Here is a 27,136-nt window from a genome sequence, read left to right as displayed (position 1 = left end):
TAGGACCACGTAGCATTTGTTTAATTTTTCTGCCAGTATTTTATTCTCCTTTATAAATTATCCCACCTGTGTCTGTAAGGGGTCTCATTAGTTTTTTTTCCCCTTTATCTATACTTGTAGAAGTCCTTTCTTAATGGTGATTATTCTATTGCCTACTTTTCACAGAATCATAGAATCACAGAATCATACAGCACAGAAATGGGCCCTCTCATCCCATCTTGTCCATGCCGCTAATCCTATTTACACTACGCTAGTCCCATTTGCCCACATTAGGCCCATATCTCTCTTTGCCTTTCCTATCCAAGTACCTGTCCAAACACCTTTTAATTGTTGTAATTGTGTCTGCAAAGATCTTTCACACATATTACAGCAAAAAGCTAAAAACAGAAAAACAGTTAAAACACATCAGAACGCACCTAACCAGTTCCTATTTGGACGAGCATCTCTCAACAGGCAGCTGGAGTGGCCTGCCCTGTGTCAGTGGGGTCCTTCTTTATGCAGATTGCAGAAGTGGCACTGTCAGATCTTAACTACAAACTTCGCTCCTGGCCAAGCAAGGACAAGTCAGGTGAAAGACTGGCCAAAGAGACTGAGAAGCAATGAAGAAGAGCCAAAATAATGGCTATTTGGAGCAGGAGGAATGTGTTGTCAATGAGATGGTTGAAGGAATGAAGGATTTAAAATCGGCACAAACTCATGGCGATGGGATGTTAATTCATCACCATGACCTGTCGCCAGAATCCTTCCTAGAGTTAAAACGGACCCCCCAGATCCTCCTCAGCTCTCTTCCCCAGTCAGGTCGTGGTGCTCACAGATACAGAGGGAACGATGCAAAAAATCAAAAAGGAATAAAATAACATGAATGCTGGCTTTACCAACAATGCACAGATCACAAATAGGGATATTCAGTGCAGGGTGAATCAACCACATTTGCTTTATGGGTTGATTCTATAGCAATGAAGGAACTGGAAGCAGGAAAAAAAAAAGTAGTAGCTTGCAGAGAAATAAACCATACAGGCTCAAAAGGAAGCAAATTCCGTTAACTATCGAGGAATGGATCACAAGTGACCTTCACAATATCGTTAAACCTAGTGGAAACGAACATGCTGACGCACTTTGAAGTGTTTATGATGCATTGCTCAAAGGAAACAACATTAATTTGATTCAAGATAATATGCTTCCTCATTTTCTTTTGCCCAGCACATTGTAATGAAATTGCACTCACAAATAAGGGAGCATGAGCTCCATGGACTGATTTGGAGCTAGCTCGTTGTGACCACATAGAACATAGAACAGTACAGTGCAGGAATAGGCCCTTCAGCCCATGGTGTGTGTGCCAGCTATAATGCCAAATGAAACTAAGCCCATCTGCCTACATGATCCATAAGGCTCCATTCCCTTCATTATCACTTGTCTGTCTAAATGCCCCTTAAGCTCCAATATCATGTCTGATTCCACTATCACCCCAGGCAGCACATTCCAGGCAACTATCACTCTCTGTGTCATTAACTTGCCCTAAATTTTCCCCCTCTCCTTAAAGCTATGCCTTTTAATACTTGACGTTTCTGCCCTGGGAAAGCGATTCTGTCTATCTACCCTATTTATTCTTCTCATAATTTTATAAACTTCCATCAGGCTTCCCCTCAGCCTCTGACACTCCAGAGAAAACAATCCAAGTCTGTCCAACTTTCCTAAGAGCTAATACTGTCTAATCCAGGTAGCATCCTGGTGAACCTCCTCTGCACCCTCTCCCAAACCTCCACATACTTCCAGTAATGGGGCGACCAGAAATGAATACTCCATGTGCAGCCTAACTAAAGTTTTATACAACTGCAACATGACTTCCCAACTTTTGTACTCAGTGGCCTGACTGATAAAGGCAAGCATGCCATATGCCTTCTTTACCACCCTATCTACTTGTGTTGCCACTTTCAGGGAAATATGGACTTGGACCACAAGATCCCTCTGTACATCAATGCTCCTAAGGGTCTTGCCACTTACTGTGTATGTTCCCTTTAAGTTCAGCCTACCATGAAGGACCTTGTCAAATGCTTTACTAAAAATCCATGTACACAACATCCATTGCCCTACCTTCATCAATCACCTTTGTCACCTCAAGGGTTCTGTCTGACTTCCTAAACCTTACCTAGGCTTCCTTTCTCTTTTTGGCTTAATTTACAAAATCCCTCATCATCCTGTTGGACTAATCCCAGTCAATATTGGTGAAGTTAAAGTGACCCACTACCCTTTTGTTTTTACACCGTTCCATAATCTGTCCAGAATCTGTCCCTCTATCTCCCACTGGCTAATGGGAGGCCTATAGTATAACCCCATCTGAGTGATTACACCTTTTTTATTTTTGAGCTCTACCCATATTGCCTCAGTGGATGAGCTCCCCAGTAAGTCCTCTCTGAGTCCAGCTGTGACATTCTTCCTAATTAGTAACGTAACTCCTCCACCTCTTTTACTTCCCTCTTTATCATGTCTGAAACATTGAAAACCTGGAATATTGAGCTGCCAGACCTGTCCCTCTCTCAACCTTTGATACGATGAGCAGTATAGAGGTGAACAGGCCAACATTGAAGAAAACTTAACAGGAGGAAAAATGAGCCACACAAGCTTATCATGAATAGTGTTAAATTAGTCAAGAGTAAGACTGAGAACCCTGGAAATTTATCACTCAACATCAATGCAGCAGCCATCAGCCAGGCAGAAGTGTGACAATCAGTGAATAAAATTAGATTAGGAGGAAGCAGCAACATAACCACATGAGGCTCTGCTTAGATCTTCTAGTTTTGCTGTGCTTAGTTATGGTTTGCAGTCACGGGGGTGATAACTGAAGCCCGAACTGCTAATTGCCAGCAGGATAAGAAAGGGACAACCTTTGAACTTCTTGTTCTTACTTTGTTGAATTCTAAAATATTCCCAATCCCCAGGTTTACTGCTTTCTCTGGCAACTTTATAAGCCCTTTCATTAGCTTTAATATTAGGTTTGATTTCTGCTATAATCCATGTTTCATGACATGAAGTGGGAATGTGGGTAGAGATGAGAATGCAAACAGGCTTCCAAGAGTCATAGTCATACACCACAGAAACAGATTCAGCCCACCAATTTCATGCTGGCTATTGTATCTTTCTTTAGTAATCCAATTTGCTCACATTATGTCCTTAGCTTTCTATGTCCTGGAGATTCAAGTGTCTGTCTAGATGCCTCTTGAATGTTCTAATTAGAACAATTACAGCACAATTCAGGCCTCTTGACCCACAAAGCTGTGCCGAACATGTCCCTACGTTAGAAATTACTAGGCTTACCCATAGCCCTCTATTTTACTCAGCTCCATATACCTATCTAACAGTCTCTTGAAAGACCCTATCGTATCAGCCTCCACCACCATTTCCGGCAGCCCATTCCACGCACTCACCACTCTCTGAGTAAAAAAACTTACCCCTGACATCTCCTCTATATCTACTCCCCAGCACCTTAAACCTATAATTGTATCTGCTCTGGCAGCATGTTCCAGATATTAACCACTCTCTGTAATTCTAATAATCTGATATTCCTCAATCCGGTCACCCCTCAACCACAATGAAAAACATGATGATGCTGGAGGAACCCAGCAGGCCAGGCAGCATCCGTGGAGAAAAGCAGGTGGTCAATGTTTCGGGTCAGGACCCTTCTTCAGAACTAAAGATAGGAAAAGGGGAAGCCCAATATTAGGAGGGAAAAGCAGAGCAGTGATAGGTGGATAAAAGAGGGGAGGCGGGGTGGGCACAAGATGGTGTTAGTTAGATGCAGGTAAGAGATAGTGATGGGAAGGTGTGGGGGAGGGGGGTGTGCAGATCCACCGGGGGATGGGTCAAAGGTAAGGAGGAAAAAAGGGGGCAGAAAAAAGAGAGATAGGCTAGGAGAAGGAAGAAAAGAAGAAGCATGGTTGGGGGTGGGGGTGGGGGGTCATGGAGGGGTGCAGGGTGTGGGGGTCATGGGAGGGTGCAGGGTGTGGTGGGGGGATTACTTAAAGTGGGAGAACTCAATGTTCATGCCGTTAGGCTGCAAGGTTCCAAGATGGAACATGAGGTGCTGTTCCTCTAGTTTGTGCTTGGAATTCTGGCAGTGGAGGAGGCCGAGGACTGACATATCTGTGATGGAGTGGGAGGGGCAGTTGAAGTGACTGGCAACAGGGATCGCAGTTACGGATGGAGTTCAGGTACTCTGCAAAATGGTCACCTAGTCTGTATTTGGTCTCGCCAATGTAGAGGAGGCCACACTTGGAGCAGCGAATGCAGTAGACGATATTAAGGGAGGCGCAGGTGAATCTCTGTCTCACCTGAAAGGACTGGTTGGGTCCCTGGATGGAGGTGATGGAGGTGGTGCAGGGGCAGGTGATGCACCTTGGCGGGGTCAGTGGAAAGTTCCCGGGGTGGGAGCTGGGTGGGTGGGGGGTGCGGAGAATGATGTGATGGCTACATAGTCTGGTGGGATGAAATGTGAGGACAAGGGGGACCCTATCCCTGTTGGTTCTGGGAGGGGTGGGGGTGAGAGCAGAAGTGTGGGAAATGGCAGAGATGCAGGTGCGCGCTGTCTCAACCACAGCGGGGGGGGGGGGGGGAGCCACGGTTAGTAATGAAGTTGGACACCTCAGACGTTCTTGGAGTGGAAAGCCTCATCATGGGAGAAGATGTGGCAGAGGCGGAGAAATTGAGAAAAAGGGATAGCATCCTTGCAAGAGATAGGGTGGGAGGAGCTGTAATCGAGGTAGCTATGGGCATCAGTGGGTTTGAAGAAGATGTTGGTGGATAAGGAATCTCCAGAGGAATCCCTTTAACCTCCTTTGCTCCAGGGAAAGCAAACCCAACCTATCTGACCTCTTTGTATAACTAAAGCCCGTCAATCCAGATGTCACCCTGATGAATTTCCTCTGCACCGTCTCCAGCACAATCATATCATTCCTTTAGTGTGGTGACCAGAATTGCACATAATACTCCACATGCAGCCTAACCAACATTTTGTGAAGTTGTAACATGGCCTCCCTACCCTTATTTGACTTCCCAAAATGTACCACCTCGCACCTGTTAGGATTAAATTACATCTGCCAATACTCTGCCTAAATCTTCTGTTGATCTATATACTGCTGGAGCCTTAGACAATCTTCTTTGCTCTCTGTGACACCATTATTTTTTATATTATCCATCAATTTATTAACTCCTACATTCACACCAAGTCAATAGTATATTACTATGATGGGATTATACTACAGGCCCTCCAATAGTCAGGAGGATCTAGAGGAACAGCTTCGCAGGCAGATCATGGAAAGGTGTAAAAAGAACAGGGTATTGTCATGGGTGATTTTAACTTCCCCAATATTGACTAGGACTCCCTTAGTGCGAGGAGCTTAGATGGTCAGAATTTGTTAGGAGCATCCAGGAGAGTTTCTTGAGGGAAGGGGCAGTACTAGACCTTATACTGGGAAATAAGCCTGGCCAATGGGAAGAGTGTGCGGGTCGAGTCCTCCCACTAGGTCCCCTCCCCCCACTGGTTCCATCTGCCCACCATACCTCACTCATTTGGTTCCTCTTCATCTTGCTTTCTTATCAGATTCCATAATCTGTAGCCCTTTGTTTCCTCCACCTATCACCTCCCAGCCTCTACTGTTATCTCCATAGTTCCCTCCCCCACCTGACTCCATCTGCCAATCAACCCCTCCTTACCTGGATCCACCTATCGCTTGCTAGTTCTTGCCACACCCTGCCTCCTCTCTTCTTTATACTGGCTATCCCCCTCTACTCTTTCAATCCAAATGAACGGTCTCAACTCAAAATGTCAACCATCCATTTCCCTCCACAGATGCTACCAGACCTGCTGAGTTCCTCCAGCAGCTTGTTATTCATTAGACTTTAGAAGAATAAGAAATGAGCTCATTGGAACATAAAAATTTCCTATGAGAATTTGAGAGGACAGATACAAAAGGATCTTTCCCCTAACTGAGGGGTCGAGACCTGGGGATCACAGTTTCAAAATAAAGGGTAATCCATTTGGGATTCAATGGGTGAATCTGAGAGCAAGAAAACTTGATTAAGATAGAAGAGTCGTGATCTTGATAAATGGTGGAACAGGCTCAAGAGTTTGAATCACACTTTTTTAATGTCCTTTATGTTTAAAACAGGTAAAATACGTAAGTTTACAATTAATCTCTGTAATTACATTCATCCATTTGTAAGGCATTGTTCACTTCTATACTTTTAAAGAGGATATAACGTGGTGTGTATCTATTTTCTCTTATGATTAGTTTTAAAGCTACTGGATTGCTACTATCTTAATAGTTTCTGTTACATGAAAGTAGCTAGTAACCTAGTTTGTATTATTGCTTATTGTTCACTTGAAGACTGCCATGAATAATGATTGTGCTTACTTGATGCTCTCTGTAAATCTTTGTAAAGCACAGCTATCAAATTCGGACAGAAGCCATAATACACTACAGTTAAGGACATTGTTCAATGAATACATTTAAGTGGCTTGCAGTAGAATGGTTGAATAAGGTAAATATGGAAAGCTTTGCTTGAGAAACTGTACAGCGAAACACAAATTCTGTTGTGGGAATTTGAATTCAGACCACAAAGTGATGTTAAAATGGAAGGTGATGGTATGCTAGTTAAAGCAAGAAGCTTCAGATTCTTAAGATGTTTAGGTAACACTTCAGCCGTGAGAAAGAAACAGTCTGTTGATCGCAAGAGGCCGAAAAGATGTGGAACTTCATCCACTGCTGTAAAGTAATTATACAAATATGGTAGAGATAGAAGATAAATCCATAAGTATTCAAATGAAAGAATTGAAAGGAATTCCAAATATGCTACCTCTACAAAAAAGTTAAGAGATTATTAAATAGAGATTATGGGAGCTATTAGAAGGGTGGAACTAAACATTCTGAAGGCATTTTGTTTGCAAGAAGGGTTTTGTTAAGTTTTACATTTGCAGTTAAAATGCAAAGCTAACAGATACTAAATCAATCTTGTAGATGAATGAAGAACATTTTGTTTATCCAGCATATATTTAAACTCTGAGATTGTTACATCAGTATAAATAGGATGGGTGCATGCTGTGAGACAGACAAACTTACAGGTGAAAATTACCATGAAGTACCATTGAGGAATTGGTCAATTTTATTTTGGGCCTGTCCTGATATTTGTTTCTAATCCATTCTGTAAGCTACGTTATTGCTTCTATGAATCTCCATCTTGGTAATTTCCATGACCAGTTGCCAATTAGATGATTATTCCCATGTGGTAGAAGAGGGTTTAGGGATCCTAGATCCCATTGACGGGAAGGGGAGAGGAGGCGAAGGCACCCACACTCACGGGTATGAGTATCCCTTTGGATGGCAACCCAGAATTGTGAACCAGAACTCATCTCTACTTTGTCCCAGGAGGGTTCAAAGCCTACACCTAAAGGTGGGAACAGCATCTCTAAAATGAAAGACTTACTTCATCTTATTTCAATACAATAGCTTATTTCATATAATCAGACATGATGGATCTTAGAATAGAAAGGTTAGTTACCTTTTGGGTTTAAGTGTGAGGATTTTGGCCATCTCCACACATTCTGGTGAGTTTAGTTCCTTTTGATTGTTCCATTCCTGTTTTCTGATTCTATAATAAATAGAGTTAAAGTCTGGCTTCATGAAAATGTATGAGAAAAGAAGTTAAAAAATAAAAACACTTCGTGTAATAGTATTGTTTTTACACCTAAACCGAACTGTAAAGCAATGATTGTACCTTGCAACATGTGCCATTCACTCATTACTCATTGCTAATCTACCTTAGCTTTTGCTTAAGACTTCAACTATAAAGTCCCCAACCTTACTTGAAAATCCCTTTGTGGGTCACTCTATGTCTCTGTAGTCTCCTGCACTGCTTCAACTCTCAAAGGTAGCTGGGATCTCCAATTCAGGTCTTTTAAACATCCCACATTTAATTTCTCCCCGAATAAGTAATCACATCTTCATCTGCCAGTGCCCTAAATTCTGGAATTCCCTCCTTAGTCTTCAGCTCTTGTTCTCTCTTTCTTCTTTAAGATTCACATTAAAAGCTAAGACTTTGACTAAAATGTTGTGTATCTGCCCTAATATTTCTTTATCGTGCTAAATATAAGTTTGCGTTCAAGTTTATTGTGATAGGCATACGTACACAGGGTATAAATACAATGAAAATGAGCTTTTTGCAGCAGCAGCACAGTACAGTACAAACATGACAAATACGAGTTAACATAAACTTAAATTAACATAACTTATACATAACTTACACGGCAAAATAAACATAAACCGCCCCACTTCCCGCCTCCTCCCCATGATGAAATCTGAGGACTTTATTTTCAGTTGAACTGCCACATAGGAGATGTCCTAGTCAGTCAGCAAGAAAATGCACTTGGCCCAGAATAACTTTCCGAGGAATGATCATTCACAGCATTTATCATTTATGGATGGAGTATTTTGAGTGATTTGAAAACAGAATAATTTAAGGGATTTCTAATAGTAATGAGAGGATTGGCAATATTCATAGATGAACGTACAATGACAGTTGTTCTAAAAACCAACAAGCTGACAATGGAAATAATGTGGCGACTCACCTTACAGGTATCAAACTGCTCCCGAGATCGTGAGCGTCATCGGAGGCCCCGACCCAAGATGGCGTGGGGCCCTCCTTCTTCTCCATTGTTGGGCTAGGAAAGCCCGTGCACATGAAGGTCAGGTGACCCGTGCGTGACGTCAGCGTGGGAACTGAAGCTCGGGAAGAGTCTCGATATTAAAAGGCGCACAGCGCCCCTGTTGGGCAATCAACTTCTGACTCCAAGCAACAGACTCTGTGTCTTTATTCTATAGTAGTGTACATTGGTGACCCCAACAGGCCCAAATGTTTTTGGACCCACGATGTCTGCGCAACAAGAGGTACAGGCAGTAGCCCTTAAACTGCCCACCTTTTGGACCCTCTGGCCACGTGTCTGGTTTGACCAGGCTGAGGCCCAGTTCCAGCTTCCCCAGATCACCAGAGACAACACCAAGCACTACTATGTGGTGAGCGCCCTCGACCAAGACACTGCAGCCCAGGTCGAGGACTTCATCCAGGTGCCCCCAGAGGAGGAGAAGTATGATAAGTTCAAGACTCTCCTTGAGACTTATGGCCTTTCCCAACACGAATGGGCCTTCCGCCTCCTCCACCTCGATGGGTTGGGTGACAGACCCCCCTCTGCACTCATGAACGAGATGTTGGCCCTGGCAGACAGCCATAAACCCTGCCTGATGTTCAAGCAAGCCTTTCTAGAGCAGTTACCCGATGACATCCACCTGCTCCTGGCAGATGCCGACTTCAGCAACACCTGGAAGGTGGCTGCCTGTGCTGATGTCCTTTGGCGGGCGAAGAAGGAGAGTGGGGTGCTTGTCGAGCGCGTTGCCACGCCACATACCCAGCGGCCCAGCAGGCCAGACCCGGCAATCGACCGCACCGCACCCACCACCAGGTCTGAGACACTGACCGACACATGGTGTTTCTACCACCAGTGGTGGGGCGCAGATGCCCGTAAGTGTCGGCCACCATGCAGGTTTCCGGGAAACGCCAGGGCCAGCCGCCGCTGATGGCTATGGCGGCTGGCCACCCGGATAGCCTCTTGCATGTGTAGGACAGGCGTTCCGGCCATTGTTTCCTGGTAGATACTGGGGCTGAGGTCAGCGTCATGCCTCCCAATAGCCACGAGACTCGCAACCGTACACCAGGACCTGCCCTCAGAGCCTCCAACGGCAGCGCCATCTGGACCTTTGGTACCCGTTGGGGGCAACTCCAGTTCAGCACCAGCAACTTTACCTGGAAATTCACCCTGGCCACCATTGCGCAACCACTCCTCGGGGCAGATTTCCTTCGTGCCAACAGTCTGCTGGTTGACCTGCGGAGTAAGCATTTGGTACATGCCAGGACCTTATAAACATTCTAGTTGGGTGAGGCCAAGCTACCGGCCCCACACCTTGACTCTGTCACCATGTCGACCAACGAGTTCGCCAGGGTCCTGGCAGAGTTCCTGTCTGTACTAATGCCCCAGTTCTCCACCACTTTTCCCAAACATGGCGTCCAGCATCACATCCCCACCCAGGGCCCACCCCTCCACGCCCGTGCCCGACAGCTACCCCCAGACAAGCTCTGCCTCATGAAGGAGGAATTCAAGAAGATGGAGGAGTTGAGGATCATCCGCAGGTCGGACAGTCCATGGGCCTCTCTGCTACACATGGTCCCCAAGGCAGCCAGAGGCTGGCAACCTTGCAGCGATTACTGGCGCCTGAACGACATAACTACCCCGGACTTGTACTCCGTGCCGCATATTCAGGACTTCGCTACCAACCTGCACGGGTGGTCCATTTTTTCCAAGGTCGACTTCGTCCGTGGCTATCACCAGATCCCGATGCATCCGGACGACATTCCAAAGACGGAGCTGATCACAGCTTTCAGCCTCTTTGAATTCGTCCGGATGCCCTTTGGCCTCAAGAACGCTGCTCAGTCCTTCCAACAACTGATGGACGCGCTCGGGCGCGACCTTGACTTTGTCCTCATATACCTCGACGACATCTTGATTGCCAGCAGCAGCCGCCAGGAACATCTCACACACCTCCGCCAACTCTGTTCTCGCCTGAGGGATTTCGGCCTGACCATCAACCCAGCCAAACGCCAGTTTGGGCTTGAGACAATCGATTTCCTGGGCCACCGGATCGACAAACACGGCGCCACGCCCCTGCCTGCAAAGGTCGACGCCATCTGCCACTTCGCCAGACCCACCTCCATCAAGGGCCTGCAGGAATTCCTCAGTATGATAAACTTTTATCACCGTTTCCTACCATCCGCGGCCCGCATCATGCGCCTATTGTTTGCTCTCCTGTTGGGCGGAAGCAAGGACATTGTTTGGTCAGAGGAGGCTGACACCGCGTTCATCAAAACCAAGCAGGCCTTGGCGGATGCGGTCATGTTGGTGCATCCTCGTACGGACGTCCCGACTGCCCTCACAGTCGACACCTCCAGCACAGCGGTCGGAGGCGTTCTAGAGCAGCTCATAGAAGGGCGTTGGCAACCGCTGGCGTTCTTCAGCAGACACCTTCGACCACCAGAGCTCAAATATAGCGCCTTCGACTGCAAGCTGTTGGCGTTGTACCTGGCCATCAGACACTTCCGATACTTGTTAGAGGGCAGGCCGTTTACAGTTTTCACTGACCACAAGCTGTTGACCTTTGCTTTCAACAAGGTCTCAGATCCCTGGTCAGCATGGCAGCAGCAGCACTTGTCGTACATCTCAGAGTACACCACTGACGTCTGCCATCTGTCCGGGAAAAAGAATGTGGTCGCCAATGCACTTTCACGGCCCACCATCCAAGTTTTGTCCCGGGGGTGGATTACTGCACCTTGGCGGAGGCACAACAAATGGACATGGAGATGCCCAGCTATTGCACCACAGTCTCGGGCCTGCAACTGCAAGAGCTACTGGTAGGCCCCGGTGAGCGCACCCTGCTCTGCGATATCTCCACCGGTAAATCCCGCCCCATCATCCCAGCTGCCTGGCGTCGACGGGTGTTTGATTCCATCCACAGCCTGCCACACCCATCCATCCGGACAGTAGTCCGGATGGTGCCCGACAAGTTCATTTGGCATGGTCTGTGTAAACAGGTTTCCGAATGGGCCTGGTCCTGCACACACTGCCAAACCTCAAAAGTACAGCGGCACGTCAAGGCCCCTCTGCAGGACTTTCAACCTACCCGCCAGACGTTCAACCATATCCATGTCGACCTTGCTGGTCCCCTCCCAGTCTCCCGAGGAGGGCGTTACCTCCTCACTGTTGTCGACTGCTTTACCTGCTGGCCCAAAGCCATTCCCCTCGCAGACACCTCCACCCAGTCCTGTGCATGAGCCCTTTTGTCAACTTGGGTGGCCCGTTTCGGTGTCCCAGCCCATATCACCTCAGACAGGGGAGCTCAATTCACCTCCGGCCTGTGGTCTGCTGTCGTCGACTTGTGGGGTTCCCAGATCCGCCTCACCACCGCCTATCATCTGCAATCCAATGGGCAGGTGGAGAGGTTCCATCAACACCTGAAGTCGGCACTCATGGCCCGCCTTAAGGGGCCCAACTGGGTGGACGAACTCCCCTGGGTCCTGCTGGGGATACGTACCGCGCCAAAAGAGGACCTGCATGCCTCATCCGCGGAGATTGTCTACGGAATGCCCTTGGTTGTCCCGGGCGAGTTCCTACCAGCCCCTTGGGGGCCAGAGGAAGAACCTGCTGCAACGCTCGACCGGCTGCGCGAGCAGCTTGACAACCTGGCCCCGATACCCACCTCGTGACACGGACAGGCCCCGACCCGTATGCCGACGTCCCTCCAAGACTGTAAGTTTGTCTTTGTCAGGAGGGGCGCGCACCGAACACCGCTGCAGCGGCCATACGAAGGGCCATTCTGGGTCGTCACAAACAATGGGTCTACGTTTGTGGTGGACATTGGGGGGGCACGAGGAGGTCTTTACAATTGACCAGCTGAAGCCGGCTCATTCAGACCTGGACCAACCGGTAATCTTCAGCGAGCGCGACGCAGGGGCAGGCCACCCAAGTCATAGTTTATTTAATTCTGACTTTTGCAACGGTATCGCCAATTCTGGGAGGGGGTTATGTGGCGACTCACCTTACTTGTATCGAACTGGCTCCCGAGATCGTGAGCTTCGTCAGAGGCCCCGACCCAAGATGGCGCGGGGCCCTCCTTCTTCTCCATCGTTGGGCTAGGAAAGCCCGCACGCGGGAAGGTCAGGTGACCCGCATGTGACGTCAGCGCGGGAACTGAAGTGCGGGAAGAGTTTTGGTATTAAAAGGCGCACCGCGCCCCTGTCGGGCAATTGACTTCTGACTCCAAGCAACATACTCCATGTCTTTATTCTATAGTAGTGTAGCTAGCCGCTACAATAACATATCTGCATGCCTGCGTATAAACCATGTCCAGTAATGCAAATATACTTTAAGTCTCTTTCCGTCAAAGGGCTGCAGCAAAAGTGAGTGTGTGATTTTACGTTCAATGCTACAACTTAACACGAGAAACAGAGGCTCATCTGAACCCGATGTGCCTGTTCTGCCGGTTGATCATTTAACCAAGACATCACTCTTCTGTATTCATTCTACACCCGCTGATTTCCTGAACATTTAAAAATGTATTGATGTTCTTCTTAGGTGAATTTGTAGAACTCGTGAGAAACCCATGGGCTGCAGTCCAGGTAAACATTTCTGACAGCAGGATAACTGGCCATAGCACCAAGTGCTTCACAAAATATATTGACGTTTTAGAAAAGGTGCATAAAAAAGTTAAAGAAAAAAAACAAATAAAGAAAAAAAACAAACAGAATAAAGGTCATCCAAACAACTTGTTCACAGGAAAGTTAAATACCGACGTAGAGTGGCCAGGCCAAATAACTTTTCCTGTGAGATAACTTTAATATCTGGAAAATATTTTAAATTCTTCGCAAAGCATGTATTCAGTACCTGAAATAATTTGTCTGTTTTCTTCCCATCCAGGAGACACAGCAGAAGCAAAATAAAGAAACCAGTAAAAGAAGGAAATACAATGCCTTCGGTTCCATGGTTGGTCTTGCAAAGACCGGAGAAACACTAAATCTTAATTCTGATGTTTTGGACTTTACTCTATCATAATAGAGACAGATTCGCCCAGTGGTTCCACCCACTTCCACGTGTCTTAGCAATGAACAAATTATGGCAGAATTATGAAATACGTTCTTCCTGCACTTTATGCTGATTGTCCACTGCTGTGGGCCTGTGAACAGCCATGCGATCTGCTTCTCCACTGTAAGGTTTTGATTTTCAATAAATGCATGGGCTCAGCTCTATTGATAAGCTCTTCTCTTGTGCATTGCAAACTGTCCTGCAGGCAGATTCAGTCTGTTTCAGCAGTCTTTTACACTAAAGTTTTGTTTTGTTTCAGTTAATCATTTGTACCCAGGAGGATATTTACATGCCGTGCAGCTCATTCTGTACTCTACTTGGAATGACACCAAAAAAAACTTATATAGGTGTCTCCTCAAACTTTATCGATTCAGTGAAAATGAAAAAGCAGCAGATGCTGGAAAACTGAAATTAAAAAGGAAGGTACCGGAAGCACTCAGCAGATCAGGCAGTATCTGTGGAGAGAGAAACAGAGTTGACTTATCAGGATGAAGATCCTTTGTCAGAATTGTGAAAGACAGAAAAGGAGATATTTTTTAAATTGAAAGAAGTGCTTCCCCTAAACTCTGATTCTTAACAAGCACCTGGATTTCAGCTTCCTGTGGCACCTGTTTCCACCCTTGCTGATGATAACCATACTATATCCCACCAACGAACTTCTTCATATTGTCTCCTCTCCTTTCTTTACTCACCAGCCAATATCTTCAACAATGTAACCAACTCTGAAATACCTTGTGTTTTCCCTGCGAGCATTCACCCACATAATTTGCTCTACATACACAAGCTCGTCACTTCTAGTTCAATTCTTTTACTCTTTTTTACTTATTCTTCAATTCTTTTACTCTTTTCTTACCTATTTTGCCTTAAGGATAATTCTGGGTATTCTCTTGTTAGCACATTGCCCTTCATTTACCAACTTTGCTTTGGTTGGTAGCACTCTTATCTCTGGGTCAGAAGGCTTCAGCTTTAAGAAACGCTCCTGAGATTCGAGCCAAAAATCCGGCTTTAGCAATGAATCTCTATTGCCTATAGAAATAGATCCTTCTCATCTATTATGTCTTTCCAAGTTCTGCCAGCTATTGCCCAGCTGTCCTCTGCTACCAGTCATCCTCTGATGTCCAGCTTTTGCAGTGAATCCATTGCATTTGCACTGGGGATTCTGCTCTCACATCCTGCACCACCAAAATCTGCAAACCCATTGTAAATGTTGCAATGAGGATTCTTTGTCACACAGTGGGGAAGAAAGGAAAAACATGCAAGAACCTTTATTAATTATTTGAGGTTTGTACAAGTGATTAGTTTGGGAATGAGAAATGTTTGCCTTCTGGAGCTGCAAATGGGTCTTTGCCATGTGTCTCAGTCTGCATCATTCCAATCAGGCTATTAGTTTGCTCCATTGCCTGGCTACAGGGAAGCTTCAGGCCATAAAAATAAGCTTTCCAGATTTAGCTGTGGTAATGTAAGTTGAGGGATGTCTGTGTGTGCCAAGCACAGGTGGCTGGCCAAGTCTACAGCTTTGATGGAAGCCTAAGGACTGATTACACCTCATAACTAGTTGATACCTCTGTGCCTGGGATATGCCTTCCTCTATTTGCTTTGTCCAACACATAATGATAGTGTAGGGAGAAAGTAGCCATTGAGATCAACGCCAGGAGTGAAGCCACAGTGATGTAAGTACAGTGCAGCAATATGTTCAATTATCTTGCATGCATGGTCAAGAGCAGTGAATGCACCTTCAAATTGACAGCTGCATCACTAGACTTGCACAAATGTTATCATCTGCATCACTTACCTAACAAGAAATTTTATATATCCTATCTAATATCCATTTGTTCCATCACAACCAAAGCATGGTAAACCAGTCACCCACATACATTGCAATAACCTCTCTATGTTCCCCTTCTTCTAGGAGAAGATGCTATATAATCACTGCCTCTATCATTAATGCACCAATGCTACAAGATTCATTGCAATGATTTTTTCCGCCAGTACTTCCCCTGACCTTTACCACCTAGAAGGACATGGATATGGGTACATGGAAATAATTACAACCACCAACCCGCTAAAATTTCCTCTCCAGATCACACATCATCATGACTGGTATATAGATTTCAATTTTTTTTAACAGCACTCAGGCCATATCCTGGAATTCCCACTGATGGTATTTTCATTACACAAGCAACAGCAGCATTCAGAAAAATTCTCAATATCAATAATAGCTGACTGTAAATGTAAGCAGAAAACAAATATGAGTTAATATACAATTACTGAAAACATTTCAACTAAGCTATCAGTGTCGAAAAAACTGAGACATGGCACTGAGAATCCCACTGTGGCCACAACTGGAAGTTAGGCATGAAAATACACCCAAAGTCAAGTCATGATCTCCTTAAAATGTGCCTTTACAGAAAAGAGCAGAATTCAAGAGAAATCTGTGTGAACAACTTACATGGCAGAGAATACAGTGTTGACTGAGTACAAGTTCTTCAGGTGCAAAAGATAGGAATTTGGTGAGCAAAAGAATTTTGTTATGCTGAGGGAGAGGTCCTGCTTGGTATTTGATAAAACTGTATTAAATTAATAAGACAATAATTGTTATTCAGTCAATTAAATTAGTAAAACTGGTAAATAGAGGCATAACAGGGAACCTTGGTCCCGTAGAATTTACTGCATATCTTGTGCCCGGTATTGAAACCCAGGATGCCTCTTACATCCTGGAAAACCACATGTGGAGGAATTCCTGTCAAATGGAAGAGCTGAAAGTGAAGATTCAGGCTTTGAACCATACCTGGTGTCACTACAGTGCATTCAAGAGATAGAACATTTTATGGATAGCATGTTTTAATAGATTAGCAGACAACAGCTTTATCATTTGCTGGTAGAGAGGGAATGGGTGACCACCAAGAAATCAGAAGGATAGCCAAGTTGTTCCAGATAATAGCAAAAGATATAACTGCAGTGAAAACCAGTTTACTAGACAGGAGAAAAGCTGATTTTTTGTAACTGAAAATAGATCCCAGACAGATAACTAGGGAACAATATGGCAAACTGTAGCGGTTGCTACCGCGGAATAAAACAAGACTCTACTCGGAGGATTGCCAAACAGAACTGGTTTATTTTCCCGCCTTGCGCGGGCCCTTTAAGGGAGAATGTTCCCGCCCAAAACAACCGGCAATGACCTAAGTCCTACGTCATCAGGACTTTCCCGCGCGCGGGTTCTCCCCGTCGCTTGGAAAGACGAGGCCCATCGCCATCTTGGGCCTCGTCGCTCCGACGCCGCGCGACCCGACTGCCGAGCCGGTTCGCCCGACTAGACGGTGAGTCGCCACAAAACCCAGATATAGAAAAACAGTGAGATACATTTAAAATGTAGTCAACAGATTGCAGGAAGAAGATTTTCTGTTTAAAGGAATGGACAAAAAGAAAAATTGAAAATGAAGTAGGAGGCTTTCATTAAGTGCGTAGATAGCAGAGGATAAAATAAAATATGAAGGGATTAGATTCATAGAGTCATGCAGCACAGGGAAGTTTCTTTAGCCCACCATGTCTGTGCCAACCATTGAGTACCCATCCGTACTAGTTCCATTTATTAGTACTTGGTTGATAGTCTTCTATGCTTTGGCAATTCAGGTGCTCAACCAGTACCTGCCTCCACCACTATCAGACATACGTTCCACGTTAAAGCCATCCTCTGGTTGAAAAAGATTCTTCGTCAGATCCCCTCTAAACCTTCTCCTCAGGACCTTAAACCTATGTCCATTAGTTTATATTCCTCAGTTCTAGGGAATAGTTTTTTACTATCTGTATTTCTATGCCCTCCATAAAATGTCCATCAGACCCCTTCTCAGCCTCCTCTGTTCCAAAGAAAATAAAGACAGCCTAGCAAGCTTTTCCTCATAACTGAAATGCTCCACCCAGGCAACATCCTGGGGTTTAACATAGTTAGGCATCATGGTCAGCATACTCCGAGGAACTTGCAAAGGTTGATTGGGAAAGGCTGTTTGCAAGTAAAGGGACGTCTGGCAAATGGGAGGTTTTTAAAAATGAGATACGGAGAGTTCAGGGATAGCATATTTCTGTGAGAGTGAAGGGCAAGTTTGGCAGGATTAGGGAACTGGTATTGTTATTGGTTTTGATTTATTATTGTCACATTACCAAGATAAAATGAAAAGCTTTTGTCTGCAAGGCATCCAGGCAGATCATTTCCATATATATATATGGTGTAACCAAGCCACATATGCACTGATTATATCAGTCTTAACATTCGTCATAGTTGATAAGTGTTAGGCTGTTTTGTAATCAGAACAGAGTAGTTTCCTTCAAGGAACTATTCATCTGCATTAAACCAGTTTTAAAATAATCCATGTTAAATTGCATAATTCCAGTGAGAATTACTGAGGCTTTTAAAATGTCACAATATTTCCTGAAGTAGGTGTGGTGGAACAATGAAGAATTGTTTCCTTAAAGATTTATAGCAAATGTTAATCTGTTCGGAACAGTTGGATTGACAAACCATGACATTCAGGAAGAGTATAAATAGATCAAAAATTTGTTTGAACACTTAATTGCTGGGAGTAGGATGGGATTAATGGCACAATTAACAGATAGCAGTGTCACACCAGGTCAGATTATCTAACCAAAAAGCTAATAGTACAAGAAAAAGCAGACAATTGGAAGGAGAAAGGAGAAAGGAGTGCACGAGAGGGAAATGGATAGCATAAAAGGAAAAGGAGTTGTAAAGAAAGGGAATTGTGAGAAAAAGAGGGATAAAGAAAGAGATAAAGTGTAGGACAGCAAAAAGAGGGAGAACATCGTGAAGAGGCCAGGATGTTTACATTAACTGCAGGGAGCTGGTTGTCAGTGAAAATCGCCCACATCTAGTGGTGGAAAGTAGGAAAACTGTTTTTAATTACTGCTGCATTTCTTCTACAGGTACAGCCATGAAAAAATATTTGCATACTCAGCTTTTCTTTTGAATGTCAATCCACAACTGGAATGCTATGTTTCAGAAACAAACTGACATTTTAAAACAAACATTAATTTTTAAGACAGGTAACTTCACCCATTTTGATGTTAAGTGTAAGGACAAGCTTTAGCCATGGGGTGAGGTACTGGAAGATTGGAGGGTGGCTAAGGTTGTGCCTTTAAGAATCTGATTTTACCATGGTGAAAGACATGAAGACTTGGGTACTAGGAATAGTAAATGGGGATGTCTTGGGGAAAGTCCGCATTACAGTAGAGGTGGCACTGGATGTCTTAAAATTTATGAAGGTAGACAAATCTCCAGGGCCTGACCAGGTTTATCCAAGAACACAGTGGGAGGCTAGAGAAAAAATTGTGGGACCCCTGGCTAAGATATTTGCACCATTGTTAGCCACGGGTGAAGTGCCGGTAGACTGGAGGGTAACGAATATTGTGCCTTTATAAGGGCGGCTGTTGCGGAAAAGTATCACATGGACTCGGTAGGCATCTGCTTCAGAAATATTTATTGTAGCATGATATCATGGAGAGCTCAGACTCCTAAAAGTGGAGTTAGGGTTAGCCTTTATGGCCGCCTGGCCAGCACAGGCATTCCCCTGGGAAATCTCATCTATTGCATTGGTATGAGCTTCACACTTAATCTTAGCTAATTGCTTAGGCAACTGAATTGCTTCAAGTAAGTTCAACATTATGGAATATTTAATGGTCTTTCCCTCTGATGTAATGAAACCACTATTCTTCCATATTTGGCCAAAATCGATATTCTTCCATATTTGAACAACGCCAAAGGCATAGTGTGAGTCCGTGTAGATGTTGGCTGCCTGATCCCTAGCCAGAATACAGGCCCATGTGAGTACTAAGAGCTCGGCTGTCTGTGCTGAAGTCCCCAGGGGTAGTGCATATGCTTCCACTGTTTGGTATAATGCATCTATGGCATACCCTGCCAGGAGCAGATCATCCCTTGGCCTATGCTAAGACCCAACTGTGAAAAGGATCATTCACTTGGAGGGAAGTGGAATGCTGTACTACTGCAAGGCAGTCATGTTCGTTCTCTTCCATGGGCTCTGGGTGAGCACTCCAGTGGCGAACCCTCCTTTTTCACGAACGTGCAACTGGAATGGGCACTCAAAATTGGGAAGGCCCGATGCTGGGGCTGTCATTACTGCCATTTTGAGAGCCTGGAAAGCATCATCTTGCTCAGGAATCCACTCCACTTGTGTGGGTTTATCCTTAGCAGTGGCAGCCCGGAGGGCAGCATCATGTAGACGGTAATCGTGTATTCACTGCTGACAGTAGCCAACCATTCCCAGAAAGGAAAGAATTTCCTTTTTTTTTTGTTTTAGGCGGTGGTATTCGCAGGATGGCTTGTATTCGGTTCGGCCCCATCTCTCGTACTCCAGCCATCAAAGAGAAACCAGGGTACTGCACCTGTGGCTGGCAGAATTGTAGCTTAGACTTTGACACTCTGTGCCCGTGGCCAGCTAAAAACTGGAGCAAAATTATCGAGTCCTTCATGCATTCTGATAGGCTAGAGCAGTAGTTTTCAACCTTTTACATGCTGCAGCCCCCCAGAACATGTCCTTGTTAGAAGGCGGACCCCCAAAGCCCACAAAATCAAACAATCGATAATTCATGCATACAACACTTAAATTACTGCACATAGGCCCTATTGAAATAGTGACTATTTCGATCACCGATAACTACCAGCAGTGTCTTTCAGTGTTCAGTTCAATGTGAAAGTTGTGCCTGTTTTTCACTGCAGAGTTTGTCCAAACGTGGTGGTATGTGTGACAAACATACACGTATGTCATCCTCAATATTCAGTCTTGATCTGTATTTGGTTTTCATGGCAGTGACTGCAGAAAATGCTATTTTGCACAAGTAAGTGGCTGCAAATGGTAACAGAACATTGACAGCTTTGCTGGACAGCAGTGGATACTCCTGGGAACATGCTATCCAGAGCGACAACAGTGACATTCGGTTGAACTGCAAGCGCAAAGTCCTGTCAGATGACAGTTCAGCCAATTCTTCTTGTTCACGTCCAGTTAAATCAGTAAGCATGCATTCAAATGGACTTCAAATCCAATCGAACATGCTCATGTCATTGTCGCCGAAATACTCATGGAAATAATGTGACAGCTGTTGAATATGATTCAAAACGGTGCTCGCAATGGCCTCTGTCTTAGTCTCGTTCACTGTCAGAAAGTCATCCAGCAATGGAAACATATCATAGCTTGCTCGCATCTTCCCTTCCAGATACGGAGTTTTTTCTGGAAGGCATTGATTTTGTCATGCGTTTTTAGAACATTTGAGCCGGGTCCTTGCAATGATAGATTTAAGCTGTTCAAAATGTTGAAAATATCTGCAAGATAAGCTAATCTGGCAACCCACGTCTCATCTGTCAAGAACTGTGCCAATGATCCGTTATGCTCATTTAGAAAAATGAACAGTTCATCTCGCACTTCATATACATGCTGCACAACGCAGCCTCGTGACAGCCACCTGACTTCTGTATGTAGCAACAAATGCTTGTGCTCGGCTTCCATTTCATGACATATGTTTTCAAACAAACAATGATCAAGTGGCCTGGCTTTGATAAAGTTAACGATTTTAATGCATGTGGAAAACACATCCGCAAGATTTTCATCCATATCCTTTGCAGCCAAAGCCTCATGGTGAATCATGCAGTGGGTTTCTGCTACATGTGGAGCTACTTCTTTCACTCATGTGACTAGACCCGACTTCGTCCCGTCATTGCAGCAGCACCATCTGTGATTACTCCAATACACTGTGTCCACGCCAATGCCGATTGTACAAAAAAAGTGTCAAGCACACGGAAAAAGTTCTTCACCGGTTGTACGCCCTGGGAGCGCCTTGCAAAACAGAAAGTCTTCCAAAGCCTCTCCTTCCCAGCAATATCGAACATAAACCAACAGCTGCGCAGCACTGGCAACATCAGTACTTTCATCGAGCTGAATCGCAAATCTGAGTTGCTGAAGACGTGCTATCAGCTGGCTCTGTATATCTTCCGCCATATAGCCAATTCTTCTGTTTACTGTGTTATCAGACAGTGGAATGGCTTTCAGTTTTTGACTGGATTCTTTTCCCAGTACAACTTCGCACATATCTACTGCTGCAAGCTGTATAAGCTCTTCTCCAATTGTGTGAGGCTTTCTGGAACGTGCTATTTGTAATGCTACCAAATATGACGCGTGAAGAGCTTTCTCATTTACAGTGGCGCAGGCTGTCATTTTGCCTTTCTGCTTGAGGTACAGCTCCTTTTGCTGCTCAAAATATTCTTCGGCTTACTGGCAATATCTGGATGCACTGCTGTTAAATGGTGCTTCAATTTCGCTGGTTCCATTGCATCGTTGGACAGTGTTTGCAAACACACAACACAGAGAGGTTGGTCTGCATTTGTCCCCACTGCGATGAAGCCATATGAAATGTATTCTGGATTGTACTTGCATTGTTTTCTCTTTCGGTCACCCTTATCCCCTTCGTCATCAGAATCTTTCGGTTTCTGGTCAGCTTTTCTCTTCAGAAATATATCCATACTCAGTAATACACTCTGGACAGTTTAATTACTATTACTGATAAACAAAATTATCAAAACTAAGCTAAAATTTACACGCTTGTGCACTTTTCGTTTAACAGTGACGTCACTTTGGCGTAAATGCACAGTAAGTAAGCAATATTATTAAGGCACACCAACAACGTCACTCAGTCTCGCTAACACTACAGTGCACAACAGAATAGTAGTGAGTAGTGAACACTACTGACTACTCTGACTACACAAATCGAATATTAAGCAGCAGCTTAGCAGAAGGGAACACCGTCTAAGTCTCTAAGATTGTCACCTATAACAGATAGAATAGATATGGCCGATTTTCTGAATAGTGGAAAACTGGAGCAAGCAAGTAAGCTGCATCTTTGTAACAGGTCGCTTTTCCATTTTTTTCTTGGCTTGCTCACGGACCACCTGGCAACCCGCTGTGGACCCCCAGGGATCCGCGGACCACAGGTTGAAAACCTCTGGGCTAGAGGACACTACTAGGAGGTCATCAGCATACTGTAGCAGAGTGGAGTTCCCTCCTAATTGGCATTCATCCAAGTTGTGCTTAACTGCTGCTGCGTACATGGTAGGACTTTCAGTGTACCCCTGGGGCAATCCAGTCCAAGTGTATTGCTGTCCCCTGTACGTAAAGGCGAACAGATATTGGCTTTCCGATTGGAGGGTGATGGAGAAAAAGGCGGAACACAGGTCAACTACAGTACATACTGCAGCATCGGCAGGAAGAGACGAGAGAATCACGTTGACATCAGGCATCACTGGAGCTATTGGAATCATAATATTGTTAACTGCTCTCAGGTCTTGCACAAAATGCCACTCATTGTGTCGTCCAACTTTAGGTATGGGAAGTATAGGTGTTTTACAGAGGCTAATAGTGGGTTTAAGAATCCCTTGTTGGAGCAATGAATCTATCACCTGGGCTATGCCTTCTTCTGCTTCGGGGGCCAGTCGGTATTGTCTAATACATGGCAAGACAGTATTTTTCTTTAGTGTAACACAATGGTCCTTTGCAGTGAGTACCTGGCCCACATGCACCTTGTGCAAGTCCCATAATTTTTCGTCTACCCCCTCTAATGCCAAGGGTTCTGCTAGACCTGGCGCCTCGGGTGGCTGCTGTCTCTGGAACTTTGCCAGATAGGAGGACGATAAATAAGAAATTACGGACAGGTATACTTGTCCCTCTTCTGGCCTGAACCACTCTAGGTCTTTAATTTGATCTATAGTTGTCACTGATTGCAATCATTTTATCATTAGACCTATCTGCTTCTCATGATAGGGCGGGTGTATAGCGATGGTCAAATGAGGTATGGAATCTGTCCTCTGGCGAAATAGGAGCCTCTGTTCTGCGGTTAAGTTTACTGGAATACCCAGCCCCTCCTTTCTGAAATAAAGATAGGGTTGCGGGTATATTTCACTCCCTTCAGAAGCGGATGCCCTCTTCCTGTACTCTGGGTCATCTTCTGTAGTACACCAGAATTATGTGTCTTACAGAGGCCCTCTTCTTTAGGGCCTGCCTCAAATGAATCAGCACTTCATGGAAGGGGTTACTCTTCAATTGCCAGCAGTATAGCACAGGCCCTGGGACGGTTTCGGGTTCAGTGAGCAGGGAAGTCAGCTGATGTGCACAGGGGAAGGGCACTTCCATATACACGCCCTGAGGGGTATAGTAAATAGTGGCTCCCAACTTGCAAAGAGCTTGGTATCCAAATAGAGGCAGGGGAGTGGACTCGGAAACTATTAGGGACTCTTCTATTCTGCTATCACCGAGGGACAGCGTAATTTCTTCCGATAAAGGCTCAGTCAGGGGAATACCAGCCACTCCCATAGTTACTATCTTTCACTGACTAAGGGGTAATCTCAGGGAGGGGGTACAGAGGGTATCAACCAAGGCTCGCAGGTGAGTGTCTCCTATCCTGGGGGTTACCATGGGTTGCGTTTCGGAGTCTTAGGAAAGTGACATAACTGCTCCCTGTACCACCACCTTCCCCGGGCCCCCCATTCTTGTGGGAAAGGGTTACCATAAGAGAAGGAAGTCACTCCTCCCTTAGTTTGCTCAGCCTGTCTTGCGGGTTCCCTACAGGGGCGCATCGACACTCCCGGACCCAATGCCCCTTCCTTCCACATTTCCTACATATATCCTGAGACCTATCCCTTCCCTGACCTTGAGTCTGGCTCCTCTTCCAATTTCTCCTGCCCTGCTCCTGCGGGTAAAATTTGCAGTCATGTCATAGTCTGCCAATTTAGGTTTCTCATTTTAAAGGCCTGTGCCTGCTGGGGCAACATGCAATTGAGCAACGTTTGAACAGCCAGTGGCCCATTTTCTTCCAAAGGGACCCTGGCATATTCCTCCCAGGTGTTCCGGAATTGGGCTATAAAATCAGGGGCTCTTTCATCCTTCTTTTGTAGGCATCTCCCAAATCCCCATGTCTCTGGCTAGCTCTCACAATGACTTTTTTTACCCAGTTTTTTTTAGCCAATGCTCTGAAGGTTCATTTCCCTGATGGACGAGAGTATCATCTGTTCACCAATCACCATTTTCCCCTGGCAGGACTTGGAGTGTGTCCTTCAGGGTGGCCCAAGACCTCCCATGTGCACATCTCAGTAATGTTCTCAGGTCTCTCGGAAGGGGCTTATAGATTTCACACATTCTCTCCAGCCAACTAAGAAATGCGGCTGGTCTTTTTTATTGGGTTGGGGGCTTCCGCCACCATTGCTTGTGCATCTGAGGGGTCCAAGGCTTAAGTATTGTAACATCCCCTATCATAATCTCTGAGGCCATTTGCACTGCAGTAGAGGTTGAGTCAGCTGACGCCTGTCGGGCCCTTTTTCTAGTCCTCATCCTCCTATCTACCCCTTCTTCCCAATTAGGGCCGCCATTCCTGTTTGCTATTTCATCCCACCAGGTCTGTATAAGAAGAATCTTAAAACTTCCTCCATATGGCCAATCTCCCCACGACCAGCCATACAGCTCGCTGCTGAAAATTACAGCATACCGGTTATCACCTGTTTCCCGAATTACCGTATCTGCTGGTGACCCCGGAGGCACAAGAGGATCTCTTACTTTCTGCCGAGCCTTCTTCACAGTTTTCATTCTTTTCTCCATATTCTTACTTACTTTCAAGGTCTCTTGTGGTCTTACTCGTTGGGGCAAGGCTGCAGGAGCAGCTGACGCCATTCGACTGTTGGCACCTCCCATTGTCTAAAAAAGACACAGTTACGCTGTGTACTCAATTAATTCCCCCAAAAGCCTATTTACAGCGCTCACCAGTGCTTTTCAGATTTCCTCAGCAGACCCTCCGATCCTTAATCAATGGTAGCTACCTCCGGCCGTCCCCCTTTTAGCTAGGACACCGATCTACCCCCCTTTCAGCTAGGGCACTTTGTTTCTTCTCTTGGGACACCCCACCCCACCTTTCAGCTAGGGCTCCCGTTGCACACAAAAAAAGGCAGTCCCCATTTCAGCTAGGACGCCTCTGGCCGTCCCCATTTCAGCTAGGACGCCAATACCCTTTTCCGCTCTGGTTCTTTTCTCGGGGATCCTGCCAGTGCCCCTCCAGTTCCCCCCCAACTTGGAAGGTGTTAGGACACTAAGAGGATCCCATCCTCATTGCAAATTGTTGTGGAAAAGTATCACACTGACTCGATAGGCATCTGCTTCAGAAATCTTTATTGTAGCATGATATCATGGAGAGCTCAGACTCCTAAAAGCGGAGTTCCGCAGCTCTGCCTGACCAAGAGATTACAACCTTTATTTATATTACAAGAGTACGTGACTACAAGCATCCAAGCACAAATAGCAGAAGTGAATAGCAAAAATAAATAGCAGAAGTGAGCCACCATCGTTTCAGCCTTAGTCTCGCGCTCTTGAGGAACAAAATATAATTAGATTGCTGCATCCTGCATGGTGGACAAGACACAAAACATTACCATACATCACATTTCTCCCACAGCGGCAAAGAAAAACCTGGGAACTATAGGCCAGTAAGTCTAACATCCATAGTAGTAGGTTACTGGAGAGGATTCTGAGGGATAAGACAGGGGTTGATTAGGTGTTGTAAGCATTGCTTTCTGCATGGGAGATCACATCTTACAAACTTGATTGAATGAGTTTTTTGATGAGGTGACCACAAAAGTTGATGAGGGCAGGGTAGTAGATGTGGTTTATATGGACTTTAGTGAGGCCTTTGATAAGGTTCCACATGGTAGACTGCTCTGGAAGGTTAGATCGCATGGAATCCAGGGAGGGTGTTGTAGAACAGAGAGACCTTGGAGTTCAAGTACATGGTTCCCTGAAAGTGGAGTTACAGGTGAAGAAGGAATTTGGCACACTGGCCTTCATAAGTCAGAGCAATGAGTATAAAAGTTGGGAGGTCATGGTGCGGTTATACAGGACGCTTTCCGTGCTTACGTGTGCGTGTGGGTGTCTTTGGAGAGGGAGCATGTGGTCTCCGCGGGCACCCTGGTTGAGTTATGTGCTCAGTGGGCCCCTCAGGGGATCACATGTGTCGTGGACGGTACGAACGCGATTCTTTGAAGTGTTGCGTGTTGCATTAGCAGGTGTAGTGTTGCGTGTGTGTTTCGTTAGTATTAGTGTGCATTATGTACTGTAGTTATGTAGTTGCTTAGTTTCTTCTTTTCTGTATTAATTGTAGTGTATTGACACTGGTTGTCCTTTTTCTAGTGCGCTTAGCTAATAAACATTTATAATAAAAAAAATGTACAGGACGCTGGTGAGGGTGCACTTGGAGTATTGTGTTCGGTATTGGACACCCTGCTATAGGAAAGATGTCACTAAACTGGAAATAATACAGAAAAGATTTACAAAGGTGTTGCCAGGGAGTAAGGGACTG

The 27,136-nt window shown here is 45.3% G+C and overlaps 1 protein-coding gene across 1 annotated transcript in view; it reads right to left on the bottom strand.

Moving 5' to 3' along the window:
• LOC127570529 (alpha-2,8-sialyltransferase 8F-like) overlaps positions 1–13,636 on the bottom strand; it is a 75,784-nt gene extending 62,148 nt beyond the window's left edge. The window contains exons 1-2 of the mRNA XM_052016182.1: positions 13,535–13,636; positions 7,552–7,641 (exon numbers count right to left, since the gene is read on the bottom strand). Of these exons, the coding sequence (XP_051872142.1) occupies positions 7,552–7,641; positions 13,535–13,632 (188 nt within the window). The 5' untranslated portion in view covers positions 13,633–13,636. The remainder of the gene's footprint in view (positions 1–7,551; positions 7,642–13,534) is intronic.
• Between the last annotated feature and the right edge of the window lie 13,500 nt (positions 13,637–27,136).

The sequence above is a fragment of the Pristis pectinata genome, chromosome 5, assembly GCF_009764475.1.
Source record: "Pristis pectinata isolate sPriPec2 chromosome 5, sPriPec2.1.pri, whole genome shotgun sequence".
Taxonomy (NCBI): domain Eukaryota; kingdom Metazoa; phylum Chordata; class Chondrichthyes; order Rhinopristiformes; family Pristidae; genus Pristis; species Pristis pectinata.
Note: the sequence above shows the minus strand (reverse complement) of the source record. Positions and strands in the feature narration are given on the sequence as shown.